The 15709-nt window shown below is 44.7% G+C and overlaps 1 protein-coding gene across 6 annotated transcripts in view; it reads right to left on the minus strand.

Moving 5' to 3' along the window:
• Nucleotides 1-15709, minus strand: part of LOC139274170 (ATP-binding cassette sub-family C member 9-like) — a 343814-nt gene that overhangs the window by 218740 nt on the left and 109365 nt on the right. For all 6 annotated transcript variants that reach the window (XM_070891221.1, XM_070891210.1, XM_070891227.1 and 3 more), the window contains one exon: nucleotides 12265-12373. In XM_070891221.1, the coding sequence (XP_070747322.1) occupies nucleotides 12265-12373 (109 nt within the window). The remainder of the gene's footprint in view (nucleotides 1-12264; nucleotides 12374-15709) is intronic.

Raw genomic sequence — 15709 nt, forward strand, 5'->3', positions numbered from 1 at the left:
AAAAAAAAAAATCGGTGATGAGGAAAATGGCCTTATTGAGCCAGAAACAGTATGGGATCACTTCACAACGTAGACCAGCGCCAAAATATCTGGCGCCAAAAACTCTGGTGCTGATAGTCGGCACCGGCACCAAAAACTGGGGAAAATTTAAACTGATCTATTGCCCCAAAACAAAATCGCTGGGTGCCAAAAAAAACACTGCCCAATGATGGTGAAAATAGGGGCCTTAATACTGTGGAAGACTTTTTTTTATTAATCATTCATGGGATGTGGGCGTTGCTGACATTTATTGCCCATCCCTAATTGTCCTTACTCTTTCCTTCCTTCCTCATCACGGAGTGGCTTGCTAGGCCACTTCAGAGTCAACCATATTGCTGTGGGTTTGGAGTCACATATAGACTGGATAAGGTGTGTGTGTGTGTGTGTGTGTGTGCGCATGCGTGTGTGCGGGTGCACGCACTCCCGAGGGAGCGCCCAAAGAGTGTGCACGACATAGATCCTTATCTAGGAACAAATCATAAACCATCAAAGTCATCATACATGTTGATTCATTAGAAAGTCACAAAGCAGTGATACTAGACATGGAAAATTAATGCCTTCAAACGTATGCCGTGTCTTTCTTCTTAATACTCACAAACACGAGGAATCCATCAGTGAGACAAACCTCAGATTTCAGCCCCCATTATGCCAAACACCAGGTACACTATGTACATTTCTACTCAACACGAGGCTTCCCCTCCACAATTATGCCAGATCAAATGACCCACCATGTTGCCAAACTCCAGCTGTCCCATTTCATGACTGTCAAACTCCAGGATTCCCAACCTAGGATTAATCAAGGACAGTCAGTATGGATTGTTAAGGGAAGGTCGTGTCTGACTAACTTGATTTAATTTTTTGAGCAGGTAACAAGGAGGGTCAATGAGGTTACTGCATTTGATGTGTTCTACATGGATTTTAGCAAGGCCTTTGACAAGGTCCCACATGGCATGTTGGTCAAAAAAGTAAAGCCCATTTGATCCAAGGGAAAGTGGCAAGTTGGATCCAAAATTAGTTAAGTTGCAGGAAGAACTTAAGAACATAAGAAATAGGAGCAGGAGTAGGCCATACAGCCCCTCGAGCCTGCTCCGCCATTCAATAAGATCATGGGTGATCATCGACCTCAACTCCACTTTCTCGCCCGATTTCCATATTCCTCCATTCCCCTGGACTCCAAAAATCTATCTATCTCAGCCTTGAATATATTCAGAGACTCACATCTACAGCCCTCTGGGGCAGAGAATTCCAAAGATTCACAACTCTCTGAGTGAAGAACTTCCTCCTCATCTCAGTTTTAAATGGCCTAGCTCTTATTCTGAGACTGTGTCCCCAAGTTCTAGACTCTCCAGCCAGGGGAAACAACCTCTCGGAATCTTTTATATTTCAATGAGATCACCTCTCATCCTTCTAAACACCAGAGAGTATAGGCCCATTCGACACAATCGCTCATCATAAGGCAGCCTTCTCATCCCAGGAATCAATCTAGTGAACCTCTGCTGTACTGCCTCCAAAGCAAGATAAGGAGACCAAACTGTGCATAGTACTCCAGGTGTGGTCTCACCAAAGCACTTTAACAATTGTAGCAAGACTTCTTTACTCTTATACTTCAATCCCCTTGCAATAAAGGACAACATGCCACTTGCCTTCTTTATTGCTTGCTGTAGCTGCATGCTAGATTTCTGTGTTTCTTGCAGGACACCCAAATCTCTCTGAACACCAACATTTAAAAGTTTTTCACCATTTAAAAAATATTATTTTTCTAATTTTCCTACCAAAGTGAATAACCTCACATTTCGCTACATTATACTCCATCTGCCCACTCGCTTAGTCTATCTATATCCCTTTGCAGATGCTTTGTGTTATTCTCGCAGCTTACTGTCCCACCTAACTTTGTGCTGCAGAACACCAAAGGGCAAAAAACGTTAGTGGGAGTTGTGTACAGACCTCCAAACAGTAGTAGTGATGTTGGGGAGGGCATCAAACAGGAAATTAGGGGTGCATGCAATAAAGGTGCAGCAGTTATAATGGGTGACTTTAATATGCAGATAGATTGGGCTAACCAAACTGGAAGCAATACGGTGGAAGAGGATTTCCTGGAGTGCATATGGATGATTTTCCAGACCAATATGTCGAGGAACCAACTAGGGGGGAGGCCATCTTAGACTGGGTGTTGTGTAATGAGAGAGGATTAATTAGCAATCTCGTTGTGCGAGGCCCCTTGGGGAAGAGTGACCATAATAGGGTGGAATTCTGCATTAGGATGGAGAATGAAACAGTTAATTCAGAGACCATGGTCCAGAACTTAAAGAAGGGTAACTTTGAACGTATGAGGCGTGAATTGGCTAGGATAGATTGGCGAATGATACTTAAGGGGTTGACTGTGGATGGGCAATGGCAGACAGTTAGAGACCACATGGATGAACTACAACAATTGTACATTCCTGTCTGGCGTAAAAATAAAAAAGGGAAGGTGGCTCAACCGTGGCTATCAAGGGAAATCAGGGATAGTATTAAAGCCAAGGAAGTGGCATACAAATTGGCCAGAAATAGCAGCGAACCTGGGGACTAGGAGAAATTTAGAACTCAGCAGAGGAGGACAAAGGGTTTGATTAGGGCAGGAAAAATGGAGTAAGAGAAGAAGCTTGCAGGGAACATTAAGACGGATTGCAAAAGTTTCTATAGGTATGTAAAGAGAAAAAGGTTAGTAAAGACAAACGTAGGTCCCCTGCAGTCAGAATCAGGGGAAGTCATAAATGGGAACAAAGAAATGGCGGACCAATTGAACAAGTACTTTGGTTCGGTATTCACTAAGGAGGACACAAACAACCTTCCGGATATAAAAGGGGTCAGAGGGTCTAGTAAGGAGGAGAAACTGAGGGAAATCCTTATTAGTCGGGAAATTGTGTTGGGGAAATTGATGGGATTGAAGGCCGATAAATCCCCAGGGCCTGATAGGCTGCATCCCAGAGTACTTAAGGAGGTGGCCTTGGAAATAGTGGATGCATTGACAGTCATTTTCCAACATTCCATTGATTCTGGATCAGTTCCTATCGAGTGGAGGGTAGCCAATGAAACCCCACTTTTTAAAAAAGGAGGGAGAGAGAAAACAGGGAATTATAGACCGGTCAGCCTGACATCGGTAGTGGGTAAAATGATGGAATCAATTATTAAGGATGTCATAGCAGCGCATTTGGAAAGAGGTGACATGATAGGTCCAAGTCAGCATGGATTTGTAAAAGGGAAATCATGCTTGACAAACCTTCTGGAATTTTTTGAGGATGTTTCCAGTAGAGTGGACAAGGGAGAACCAGTTGATGTGGTATATTTGGACTTTCAGAAGGCTTTCGACAAGGTCCCACACAAGAGATTAATATGCAAAGTTAAAGCACATGGGATTGGGGGTAGTGTGCTGACATGGATTGAGAACTGGTTGTCAGACAGGAAGCAAAGAGTAGGAGTAAATGGGGACTTTTCAGAATGGCAGGCAGTGACTAGTGGGGTACCGCAAGGTTCTGTGCTGGGGCCCCAGCTGTTTACACTGTACATTAATGATTTAGACGAGGGGATTAAATGTAGTATCTCCAAATTTGCGGATGACACTAAGTTGGGTGGCAGTGTGAGCTGCAAGGAGGATGCTATGAGGCTGCAGAGCGACTTGGATAGGTTAGGTGAGTGGGAAAATGCATGGCAGATGAAGTATAATGTGGATAAATGTGAGGTTATCCACTTTGATGGTAAAAACAGAGAGACAGACTATTATCTGAATGGTGACAGATTAGGAAAAGGGGAGGTGCAACGAGACCTGGGTGTCATGGTACATCAGTCATTGAAGGTTGGCATGCAGGTACAGCAGGCGGTTAAAAAAGCAAATGGCATGTTGGCCTTCATAGCGAGGGGATTTGAGTACTGGGGCAGGGAGGTGTTGCTACAGTTGTACAGGGCCTTGATGAGGCCACACCTGGAGTATTGTGTACAGTTTTGGTCTCCTAACCTGAGGAAGGACATTCTTGCTATTGAGGGAGTGCAGCGAAGGTTCACCAGACTGATTCCCGGGATGGCGGGACTGACCTATCAAGAAAGACTGGATCAACTGGGCTTGTATTCACTGGAGTTCAGAAGAATGAGAGGGGACCTCATAGAAACGTTTAAAATTCTGATGGGTTTAGACAGGTTAGATGCAGGAAGAATGTTCCCAATGTTGGGGAAGTCCAGAACCAGGGGTCACAGTCTAAGGATAAGGGGTAAGCCATTTAGGACTGAGATGAGGAGAAACTTCTTCACGCAGAGAGTGGTGAACCTGTGGCATTCTCTACCACAGAAAGTTGTTGAATACAATTCACTAAATATATTCAAAAAGGAGTTAGATGAAGTCCTTACTACTAGGGGGATCAGGGGGTATGGTGAGAAAGCAGGAATGGGGTACTGAAGTTGCATGTTCAGCCATGAACTCATTGAATGGCGGTGCAGGCTAGAAGGGCCGAATGGCCTACTCCTGCACCTATTTTCTATGTTTCTATGTATCGTCAGCAAACTTGGATATATTACACTCAATCCCTTCAACTAGGTCATTAATATAGATTGTAAATAGCTGAGGCCCCAGCACTGATCCTTGCAGCCTGCCAACCTGAAAAAGACCCATTTATCCCTACTCTCTGCTTTCTGTCCGTTAACCAATCCTCTATCCATGCTAATATATTACCTCCAATCCCATGAGCCCTTATCTTGTATAATAACCTTTTATGTGGCACTTTATATCAAATGGCTTTTGGAAATCCAAATACACTACATCCAATGGTTCCCCTTTATCTACCCTACTAGTTACATCTTCAAAAAACTCTAATAAATTTGTCAAACACAATTTCCCTTTCATAAAACCATGTTGACTGCCTAATCATTTTATGATTTTCTAAGTGCCCTGATACAACTTCCTGAACAAGAGATTCCAGCATTTTCTCGACAACTGATGTCAGGCTAACTGGCCTGTAGTTCCCTGTTTTCTCCATCTCCTTTCTTGAATAGCGGTGTTACATTTGCCAGCTTCCAATCCGCTGGGTCGTTCTAGAATCTATGAAATTTTGAAAGATCAAAACCAATGCATCCACGATCTCTGCAACCACCTCTTTTAGAACCCTGGGATGTAGGGCATCAGATTCAGGGGATTTGTCAGCTTTTAGTCCCATTAGTTTCTCGAGTACTTTTTTTCTACTTGTATTAATTACATTAAGTTCTGCACCCTCATTAGACCCAAAGGGTAAACAAAGGGTAATGGTCGACGGATGTTTCCAGTGGGGTTCCGCAGGGCTCAGTACTGGGTCTCTTGCTTTTTGTGGTATATATCAATGATTTAGACTTCAATGTACGGGATATGGTTAAGAAATTTGAAGATGATACAAAAATTGGCCGTGTGGTTGATAATGAAGACGAAAGCTGTGGACTGCAGGAAGATAGCAATGGACTGGACTGGTCAGGTGGGCAGAAATGTGGCGAATGGATTTCAATCCGGAGAAGTGTGAGGTAATGCATTTGTGGAGGGCTAACAAGGCAAGGGAATGCACAATAAATGGTAGGATACTGAGAAGTGTAGAGGAACTGAGGGACCTTGGAGTGCATTCAACAGATCCCTGAAGGTAGCAGGGCAGGTAAGAAGGTTAAGAAGGTATACGAGATACTTTCCTTTATTAGCCGAAGCATAAAATATAAAAGTGGACGGGTTATGCTAGAAATGGATAAAACACTGGTTAGGCCACAGCTAGAGTACTGCGTACAGTTTTGGTCACCGCATTACAGGAAAGATGCGTTTGCACTAGTGAGGGTACAGAGCAGATTTACGAGGATGGTGCCTTGACTGGAGAATTTTAGCTATGAGGAGAGATTGGATAGGCTAGGGTTGTTTTCTTTAGAACAGGGGAGGCTGAGGGGAGACTTTATGGGCTAGACTTTCCACTTTGCTGGCTATCGCCCAAAAAATGGGCGATGTTCCAGCGATGGTCGATGTGTCAGCCTTACCGATCGCTGGAACATCGCCCATTTTTTGGATCGCGATTTTTGACTTGGCAATAGGCCAGCGAAGTGAAATGGGCGAAGCGAAAGGTCAGCGATGTTACGTGGGCCCAGCAAACGGCCAGCAATGTGGAAGGCAAAAGCTTCCTTAGCAACGGCCTTCTGCAAATGCAATTTTTTTTTTTGGTGGACAGCTTTTCCCGCGTTTCGTGAGTTTAGGGGTCATCCACACATGCGCAGAAGGCCATTGCTGAGGGGGAGAGAGAGCGAGAAAGGAGAGGAGGAAAGCATAGTTATAAAGAGAAGAAAATAGAGAATAAAGAGTGACAGATTGCAATAAAACAGAGAAAAAATATATAAAAGCAGTTGGAGAGAGTGACAGATAAAAAAAAGAGAATAAAAATGTCATCATTGGACAATGTGGAGGCGGATCGACGAGGCCAATGAGGTCCTCGTCCAGGAGGTGCACTCCAGGTGGGGTGAGTTAACCCGGAGTGGCAGTGGGAAACCTCCACCCCAGGTCTATTGGAAAATTTGGGACCAGATCATGGACAGGGTCGCCTCGGTATCCCACGAGGCGAGGAGGCCTGACCAGTGCTGCAAACGCTGGAACAGCCTGGTGACGTCAGCAAGAGTAAGTACAGATTTTATATTGTATTGATTTCATTAATTGTTGTAAATTATTTACATACATACACACATAAATGCATGCATGCATGCATGCATGCATACACACACACACATATATATATATATATATATTCCCTGATAGTGTCTGGACAGGGCTCTGAACCTGTGCCCTTTTTAAGTCTCTCTGACTGCTGCAGTATCGAGAGATATATGTGTCAAGCTGTAGCTCCTAAACATGCTGAGCTTTGTTACAACTGTGCATCAATTGTTGATCCTATTTGCATGCAACGTTTGAAACTGTTGTGTTTCCATAATACCTCGTCAATTAGCTTATGCCATGCTCTTTTCTCGTTTGCAGAAGAGATCTAACAGCTGCAGCAAGCAGAGGTGCACCGGAGGGGGCACGGCTCAGCTACAACCACTGACTGACCTGGAGGAGCGTGAAGCTTCACTCGTGGGCTATGAAAGCCGTTCGGCCACCACCCGTGGTCTTGCGGAACCCTGCAATGCGTCTCGTGAGTAATGTGTCAAACAGTTTTAAAAAGTAATGTAACATCCTGTAATTATAATGCAATATACGAATGATGTCATGTCATGTCATGCAGCCTTTGTGTTACTCTCAGGTTGATAACATAAGAAGTGATAAGAGCAGGGGATGCAGCCGCGACAGTTTTCTGGGGCAGTGAAATCCACATGATGTATACTATGTAACGTCTCTCGTCAATGTGTACCCTGATGTTCTAATAAGCTCAAATGTGCTTTGAAGGTCAACTGGAGAAGCCAGTGGAGGTCTCACCTGAGGAAGAGGAACAGGAGGAGGAGGAGGAAGAAATATCTACGACCACTGAACCAGAGGAGGAACATTTGTTTGATCCCACAGATGGGGATGAACCTGTGGCCACTTTGGACATCTCTATTGAGACAGAAGAGGCTCCAAGACCAAGCGGCATGTAGCCGGCAACGCCAAGGCGCATTATTGTGCACACGCCGACCCCACGGAGGTTGGGTCAGCGAGGTCTGCACTCGCCTCCCAGAGATGATCGGTTGGAGGCCTTAATCTCCCTGTACGAGGAGACGGTCGCGATAAGTCGCGAGCATCTCCAGGCTTTTCACCCGTTCACGCGGGACTTTGCACAGATGTTTGCTGAGCATACGGAGGTAGCGAGGCAGATACTTGCACAGTTGTGTGCACAGATCACCACCACCAATGTCTTGCGGCATGTGCTATTGGCTGTGCATAACGCTGCACCCCAAAGTGTCGTGCTCGGTCCGAATACCAGCCCAAGCACTCAAACGAGCCAGGAGGAAGAACTTCCTTCTTAGTCGGAAGACGATCCCTCCGCTTCGTCTTCCCCTCCAACACCGCCCCCCCCCCCCAGTCGATCGTGCCACCATCACCCCCACCATGGCAGGAAGTCTTTCCGTTGCCCGCTGCACGCCAGACTCGTCTCGGTCTCCGGGGACCAAAACGGGCGGGTGGGGCGCGGTGGGGGAAGCATCTGGAGGGAAACGTGGCCACAGGTAGGGAGGGGTGTGGGGGGGGTGTTTTTGTTGTTATTTTTAATGTTATTACTTTTATTATTGTTGTGTTCTTTTTATCTTATTGTTACTGTTGGTTTATAGTTGGGGGCGGGGGGGGGGGAGTTGTTAAAAATTAAAATTCTTGTTACATTAATAAAACATTTTATTAATGTAACAATTGTTGTGCATTGTCTTATAGTAACATGTTAAGTTAAGCTAAACATTAATGCAACTGTTGTACAACAATGGCCAGGCCAGGGCAGAGCAGTCAAGGCTAAAACATAACTCAACGCAAATGCAACTGTGACTAACCATAACTGTAGCCATCCCCAATGTAAGTTCATGCAAAGCGTTCAGTTATGAGCTGCTGGCGCAACAGCTTTGCAGCCGCGTAACTCCCACAGGGTTTTTCCAGTCTTCAGGGGGAGGACGGTGGTACCATGGATTCATCGCCAGGCTGATTGTCCTCTCCGAGGTCCTCATCAGCCTCCTCCTCCTCCTCCTCGTCTGCCTCTTCCACCTCCATTCCTTCTGGAGATGGACCAGCAGCCCCATCTGATTTTGTTGTCCTCTCCTTATAACTAGGTTATGCAACATGCAACACACCACAATAAACTCAGCCACCTGGTCAGAGTGGTACTGTGGGCTGCCACCAGAGTGGTCCAGGCATCTGAAGTGCTGCTTGAGCACTCCAACTGTTTTTTCGACGATGTTGCGTGTAGCTATGTGGCTTTCATTGTAATGCTTCTCGGCTTCCATCAGGGGATTACGCAGGGGGGGTCATGAGCCAACTGGCAAGGCCACATCCTTTATCCCCCAACATCCAACTTTGACCTTCTGGCTGAATGACAAACAGGTCAGGGATAGCACTTTCACGTAGGATGTGCGCATCATGGATGCTGCCTGGAAATGTAACATTTACTGCCATGGTAATTTGGTTGTGGTCGACAATGAGCTGCACATTCAGGGAGTGGAATCCCTTTCTGTTATGAAACAACTTCGGGTTCTGTAAAGGGGCTTTCGGGGCAATGTGCATGCAGTCTATTGCTCCCTGCACCTTGGGGAAGTTTGCTATTCTCGAGAAACCCAAAGCTCTCCTGGTTGGTGCCTCTCTAGTCATAGGGAAGTTTATAAAGTCTAGCCTGCGAGCGTAAAGTGCTTCAATCACATGTCGAATGGAGCAATGTGTGGCGTGCTGAGAGATGCCACAGATACCGCCAGCTGAAAGGATCCAGATGCGTAGAAGGATAGTGCCGCAGTAACCTTTACCTCAACAGGCAGTGCGGTCCTGATGGTGCCGGTAGGCTGCAGAACCCCCTTGATGAGCTGGCATATCTCATCGATGACCTCCTTCCAGAAGCGCAGCCTCCTAAGACACGCGTTTTCAGACAAGTTGAGATTAGATTGCTTTTCCCTGTACCTTCGTTGGCTGTACATTCGGCTCCTCTGCCACCTCTTCGATTGATCCTTTCAGACGCCAGCGTGTGAGCAGTTACAAGTAATGGCAGAGAAGTCATAGGCCCCATCACTATCACTAATATTATCACTTGCTATAAATGCCCTTTTTAGTTAAAAAAATGCTTAATCTACTAAAATAAAAGCTATTATTATAATTATTAAATATAAGTATAAATGTGAGTGCATCTATCTGTAAAAGACCCTAAAATAACTCTCAATTTATAAGCTCGCGTTTTTTAGCAGCCTCCACCCTTCCTCCGACATTCAAAATGCCCAGTTCTGTGAGGAAGGCCCGGGAATAGCAACTATTCTCCAGCGATGTTCTCGGCGAGCGATCAGCCCGGCGATGTACCGAAAGTTGGGCTGGGTGATGTGCGGGCGATTACCTCGGCAATGTGAGCCAAAGGTGGGGGGGAGAATTTTCCGGCGATGTTCCAGCCTAACTTTCCACTTTTCAGTCAAAATGGGCGATAGCAGGCCATTTTGGGCAATATATGGGCTCTAGGCCAGCTAGGTAAAGTGGAAAGTCTAACCCATTGAGGTTTGTAAAATTATGAGGGGCCTAGATAGAGTGGATAGGAAGGACCTATTTCTCTTAGCAGAGAGGTCAATAACCAAGGGCAATAGATTTAAAATAACTGGTAGAAAGATTAGAGGAGAATTGAGGAGAAAGTCTTTCATCCAGAGAGAGGTGGGGGTCTGGAACGCACAGTCTGAAAAAGTTGTAGCGGCAGAAACCCTCATCACATTTAAAAAATACTTGGATACGCACATGAAGTGCAGAAGCTTGCAAGGCTACGGACCAAGAACTGGAAAGTGGGATTAGGCTGGATAGCTCTTTTTCGACCAGCGCAGAAACAGTGGGCCGAATGACCTCCTTCTGTGCCATAATTTTCGATTAGTCAATGATTCAGTGCTACCAAAGCCAAGGACTGCCCCAAGTGCAGCTCAATTACATTACCTCTCACCTCTACTGCTAAATGCTAGGAATTTGAAATTCGGTAACACCCAGTTTGGGGGCAGTAACCGAGGCGAGGCGGGACTTCCTGTGCCCGGCGAGAAAGTCCCGTCCCAGCCGCAAAATTGTGGATATCGCCCCCGAGAGGAAGTGGAACACAATATCGGGCACTCCACTTCCTCTCAGAGGTGGGACCAGTGGGACCGGGGCGCTAAGTGTGTGAATTTTTCAGCGCTACGTTAAAGGGGAGGGCCACTGCGAACTCTGCAATGGGGTGAGGAGTCACCACTTCTCCTCTGGGGAGCGGGGTACCGTGGCAGCAGCCTGGCTCAGAAGCAGAGTGCTGGGCTGCAACATGGTGGCACGGGCCCCGCGAAATCGGCAATGCAAGGCCGCGACCGGTATGTCGGCCATTGAGTAAAAAAATCGCCACACACCTCCCTTTAATTTTTGTCCTGTGAGCGGAGTGGTTCGCGACCCATGTGGCGGGCTCAAACAGTGCCCATGGTGGCCTCGCGGTTCGATACTGAATTTCTGCTTCATGGCGAAAACAGGTCGCTGCACACGGCAATGACATCATCATCACCGGTGCAGCGGCCCTGGGCGCTACCGGTGGAAGCTGTTCACTGCTGGTTTGCACCTCCACTAAATCCGATGAAGTTTTGTGGGATGTGGTTGCAACCCTGCGCCCCGGGCGAGAAATTGTTTGCGCCCCGTTAACGGGAGGCACAAACGATGCAAATTTCATTCCCTAGATTTTTACCCCCAATTATTATATCTTGCATATCACTTTGCTCTGTATTTTCAGTTTTAAAAATGAGAAAGGATATAAATTAAATACAGAGGTAAGGAAATATATATACATAAAATATAAAGGCCACTCACTTACAGTTTTTGTAGAATAATGGACAGAAATAGTGAAATTCAATTCCTACTTCTCAGTAAAAATTTCATTGTACATTTTTTTTAAATAATGCAATTTGATTTATTCAGTCATGGTAAATCAGTTGCCTTGATATCTCCTAGAGCGAATCCTCTGACTCATTATGAGCTCCACAGGACATCTACAGGCTGGACCTCCCTTCTCTGGCATCACCCCTCGTCCAGCATGATTCCGGCAGCCGGGAGTGCAAGCGCAGAACGCGGCCAACCTCCACCCCGACTTTGGGGCCATGCTGACACTCGGCCCGCTGGGGCCGCTCCCACACTCGGCCCGCTGGGGCCGCTCCCACACTCGGCCCGCACCAACACCCGCTGGGGCCGTGGTGACACTCGACCCACTGGGGCCACTCTTCCCCGACGTCAGGCCGCCTCCCTCCGGGCCGCTGACCTCCCTTCATGCGCTAAAATCTCTTGTTCGGCAGGGTCCCGAGGGTGCCAAATAACCTGTATTAATATAGAATAAAATTTCTGTCTTTTGTGTTGCAGTCTCCTCGATTCAAAGTACAATGAAACTTTTTAAGCACTAAATTAATGGGCAATTCAAAGTTTTTAACTGCAAAAAACAACTGATTTATCAGGAGTAGATTGTACTGCCTGCAACCGTTATGTAATGATTTCTTAAATTGCACACTAATGTTGTGCAACTGCTTTGAACATATTCTGATTCATAAGCTATCAAAAGTTTTCATAAATGATCATTTCTGAATAAAACTCACATGTTGCAATGACATAAACAGCTCCTTTCAGCATATACTTCAGCTCCTTCTCCCTTGCCACCTCAACAGTCTTGATAAAGATACCTTCCCAACTGTAAAGCTTTAAAAGCTGAAAGATAATTAAAATGTAGGTTAATTAAGAACTCCAATCTAAAACGTTCATATAACTCTTTCTAACCCATAAGATGATATAAACATTCTGGTAAAAGGCATTTGAATGAAAGGGAGACACACATAAAAGAAAACAAATTTGAGTGGCAGTCAGGTGATGCTTGGAACAGAATAATCACTTAAAGATACCACTCATTCCTCTAATGATTTAGCTGGTAAATTCATTGCCACACAGACCAAGGAACAAATTTAAGCCACGATCCCAAATTGACAACTATGTAGAAAAGGAAATAGAGTTACCTACCATATCACCTGAAATTGATCAATTTTCTTCCAAAACTAAACTTATCAACAGTATAACAGGAGTGGGACTCTAGAAGGACCAACGCAATTGAGGCAATGCAAGCAAATAAATCAGATTACAGCTTCAAATAGTAAGAAAAAAGGAAAGAACTTGCATTTATGTAATGCCTTTCACAACCTCAGGATGTCCCAAAGCGCTTTACAGCCAATGTAGACCTTCTGGAGGTTAGTCACTATTATAATTAGAAAGCGCGGCAAACAATCTTTGCAAGGCAAGGTCACACAATTAGCAGTGAAGCAAATGACAAGATCATTAAAAAAAAATTAAAGTATTGGTTGGGGGATAAATAACACTGGGAGAACAGCCACCTCTTCTTCAAATAGTGTCGTGGGATTGTTTACGTCCACAGGAGAGGGCTGACTGGGCCTCGGTTTAACATCTCATCCATAAGATGGCAATTCCTTCAGTACTGCACTGAATTGTCAACCTAGATTACGTGCGCAAATCTCTAGAGTGGGGTTTAAACCCACAACCTTCTGACTCAGAGGCAAAAGTACTACCACTGAGCTGACACCTTCAGCAGCAACGCAGCAACACATGCAGACACAAGAACACGTTAAGCATTTGTTCCGAGAATGGCGCATTGTGCAGGGAAACAGATTTTTTTTAAAAATCAAATATAATTAACCACTAGCACAAATTCATCTTCCTAGATCCGCAATTAGACCGCCTTCAACTCCTGATAACTGTACAACTTTTGCAGAAAATATCAAGGTACAAACAATAGCGTTTGAGGCAATTTTATCTCAATTTGTCGAAATCAATCAAATATAAGCCACTCTCTTCCTCCCCTCGTGTCCACAGAAACAACAAATTTAAAATTGTAAAGATGGAATAATTGGTTTGAACATGAAACTATTCCATGTGCACAATGTACTCTTAGAATTCGATTAGGTACATCACTGCAGAAATTGTACATTAAAGGCATAACTGCGATGTATTAAAAAAACTTGCAATTTAAGCTTGCTTGTTAAATTCAAAATTTTTAAATTAAGATCATAGAATCAGAATAGTGCACTTCATAAAACAGCACAGGAGGGTACGGCCCATCGAATCTGACCCTGGTAAAGATAAAAAAATTAAATTTGAAAGTCACAATTGCAATCAGAAGCAAAGTTTTTGTGCTTCTTTTATCTAAATGTAAATTTTGGGAGGAAGAGTAATTGAAAATCCGATGCAAGCCAGATACTGTAATCCTATTTATTCTTTACAATGGTCAATTTTGTACGGTCCAATATTTAAACAACTGATTAGCAATGCACAAACAATATGCCTGGGGAAAGAGGCAGGGGCCGAAATTTAGTCCCGCCAGAAAGCTGGTGCTCCTACCTTTTTTTAAAAGTTTTTTTTTTACCGCCGTTTCGGACGACGTCTCCTCTTTCACAAAATTCACCTCTTTGTTTTTTTTTCCAATCAGCCAGATAGTTGGTCATAAAGGAGGCGGAAGTATGGCAGTAAGTGCTGGTGAGGGGTGGAAGTGGAGGCGGGACAGATTCTCCTCCGCTGTCACTCAGCAGAGGAGCAGTGGTGACGTCATTGCGCGTCTGCGTCACTACGTATCTCGCCTCCGTTAAAGGGGAATCAGCCATCAGTCATGATCGAACACTGGATCACCAAGGAGGGTTTCGGCCAGACCAGTGGCCTGGCACCCAAGAGGGGTGCCAGGCTGCCTGTTGGCGGCCCAACTGGACCCAAGGGCACAATAGTCCGGCCAACATGGCAGTCAGCCGGCAAAAAAAATAAAATGACGGCCGCAGCATTGGGCCCTTGCCTTTAATGGCCACTATGCAGGCAGGGCAGAGAGAGAGAGCATACAAGGTGCACCGACAGAAAAAGCTGTCGGGGGCACCGTTCAGCAGCCATAATATTTTGCTCGCTAAATTTTGTGGGAGGTGGAGGGGGTCCCGATGGTGCATGCACGGCCGGTCAGCAGCAGCGGGGGGGGGAGTGGGGACCACCAAAAAAAACCCCGAGCTGAATTTAGCTTGCGGCGGCCAATCGACCAGAAATCGGCGACTGCTCAACTCTGCCGCAAACGGGCAGTAACGGGCCTTATTGGGGAGCTGAATTTCGGCTCCGTAGTGTTACATTATTCAAAAGTGTAAATTCTACATACAGTATTTGGCAATCACATTTATCCTGTAATGCTCGAAATCTTGTAACCAAATGCTTTTCAACAGAAATAAAGAGCATTGCTGACATAAGTTGTATACTAAACACAATGGTTCTCAGCTTGAATTCCAAGAATTTCCCTAAAAGGGCAAAATGACAACAAGTCATAATGCATTAATTCTACGAATCCCAAAAAGTGATTTTTCAAAAATGCTGATTACACATTGTGAAACTGCTGTACAAAGCAGACAATTAGCCATTATAGGGACTACAATACTAAACTTGTTCTGGGCATTTGGCAAGATACTTCCATGTAGATTGAATTACCAAGTAAATCACAAGAAAATTTGTTACAACTTTTTCATTTTATTAATGTTAGTTTGAATGTTCTACACAATTCAATAGTATTTTAACTTATTGAATGTGGTTTATAGTCTGATTGTAATTAAATCTGAAAAACACTAATCACAATGCTCAGAGTATTAAAAGATAAAATGCGCACATTATTAAAACATCTGTATTGCTACAAGTACATCAAACATTGAAATCCCACAGACATCAAAAGCACCCATGACATTGTATATTTTCATTTCATATCCTTATTTTAAAGGCATATCATGAACAAAATATTAATTCTATTTAAATATGCAGTTGGAAACATAAGATAACAATTTCAAGGGAAGAAAAATAAAATCAACTGGTGCTCCTGCTCGAAACTGCTACACAATGAATGGCATTGCTGGAAAGTTTGAGTATGCCAATTGAGAGCAGCCTCAGTTGTGATGTTTATACATGAAGAATGGCCATTTGTTGAAAGTACTGCAGAAGCTGCTGGTCCTATCGGGACTAACTGCCTTC

The sequence above is a fragment of the Pristiophorus japonicus genome, chromosome 1, assembly GCF_044704955.1.
Source record: "Pristiophorus japonicus isolate sPriJap1 chromosome 1, sPriJap1.hap1, whole genome shotgun sequence".
Classification (NCBI taxonomy): Eukaryota; Metazoa; Chordata; class Chondrichthyes; family Pristiophoridae; genus Pristiophorus; species Pristiophorus japonicus.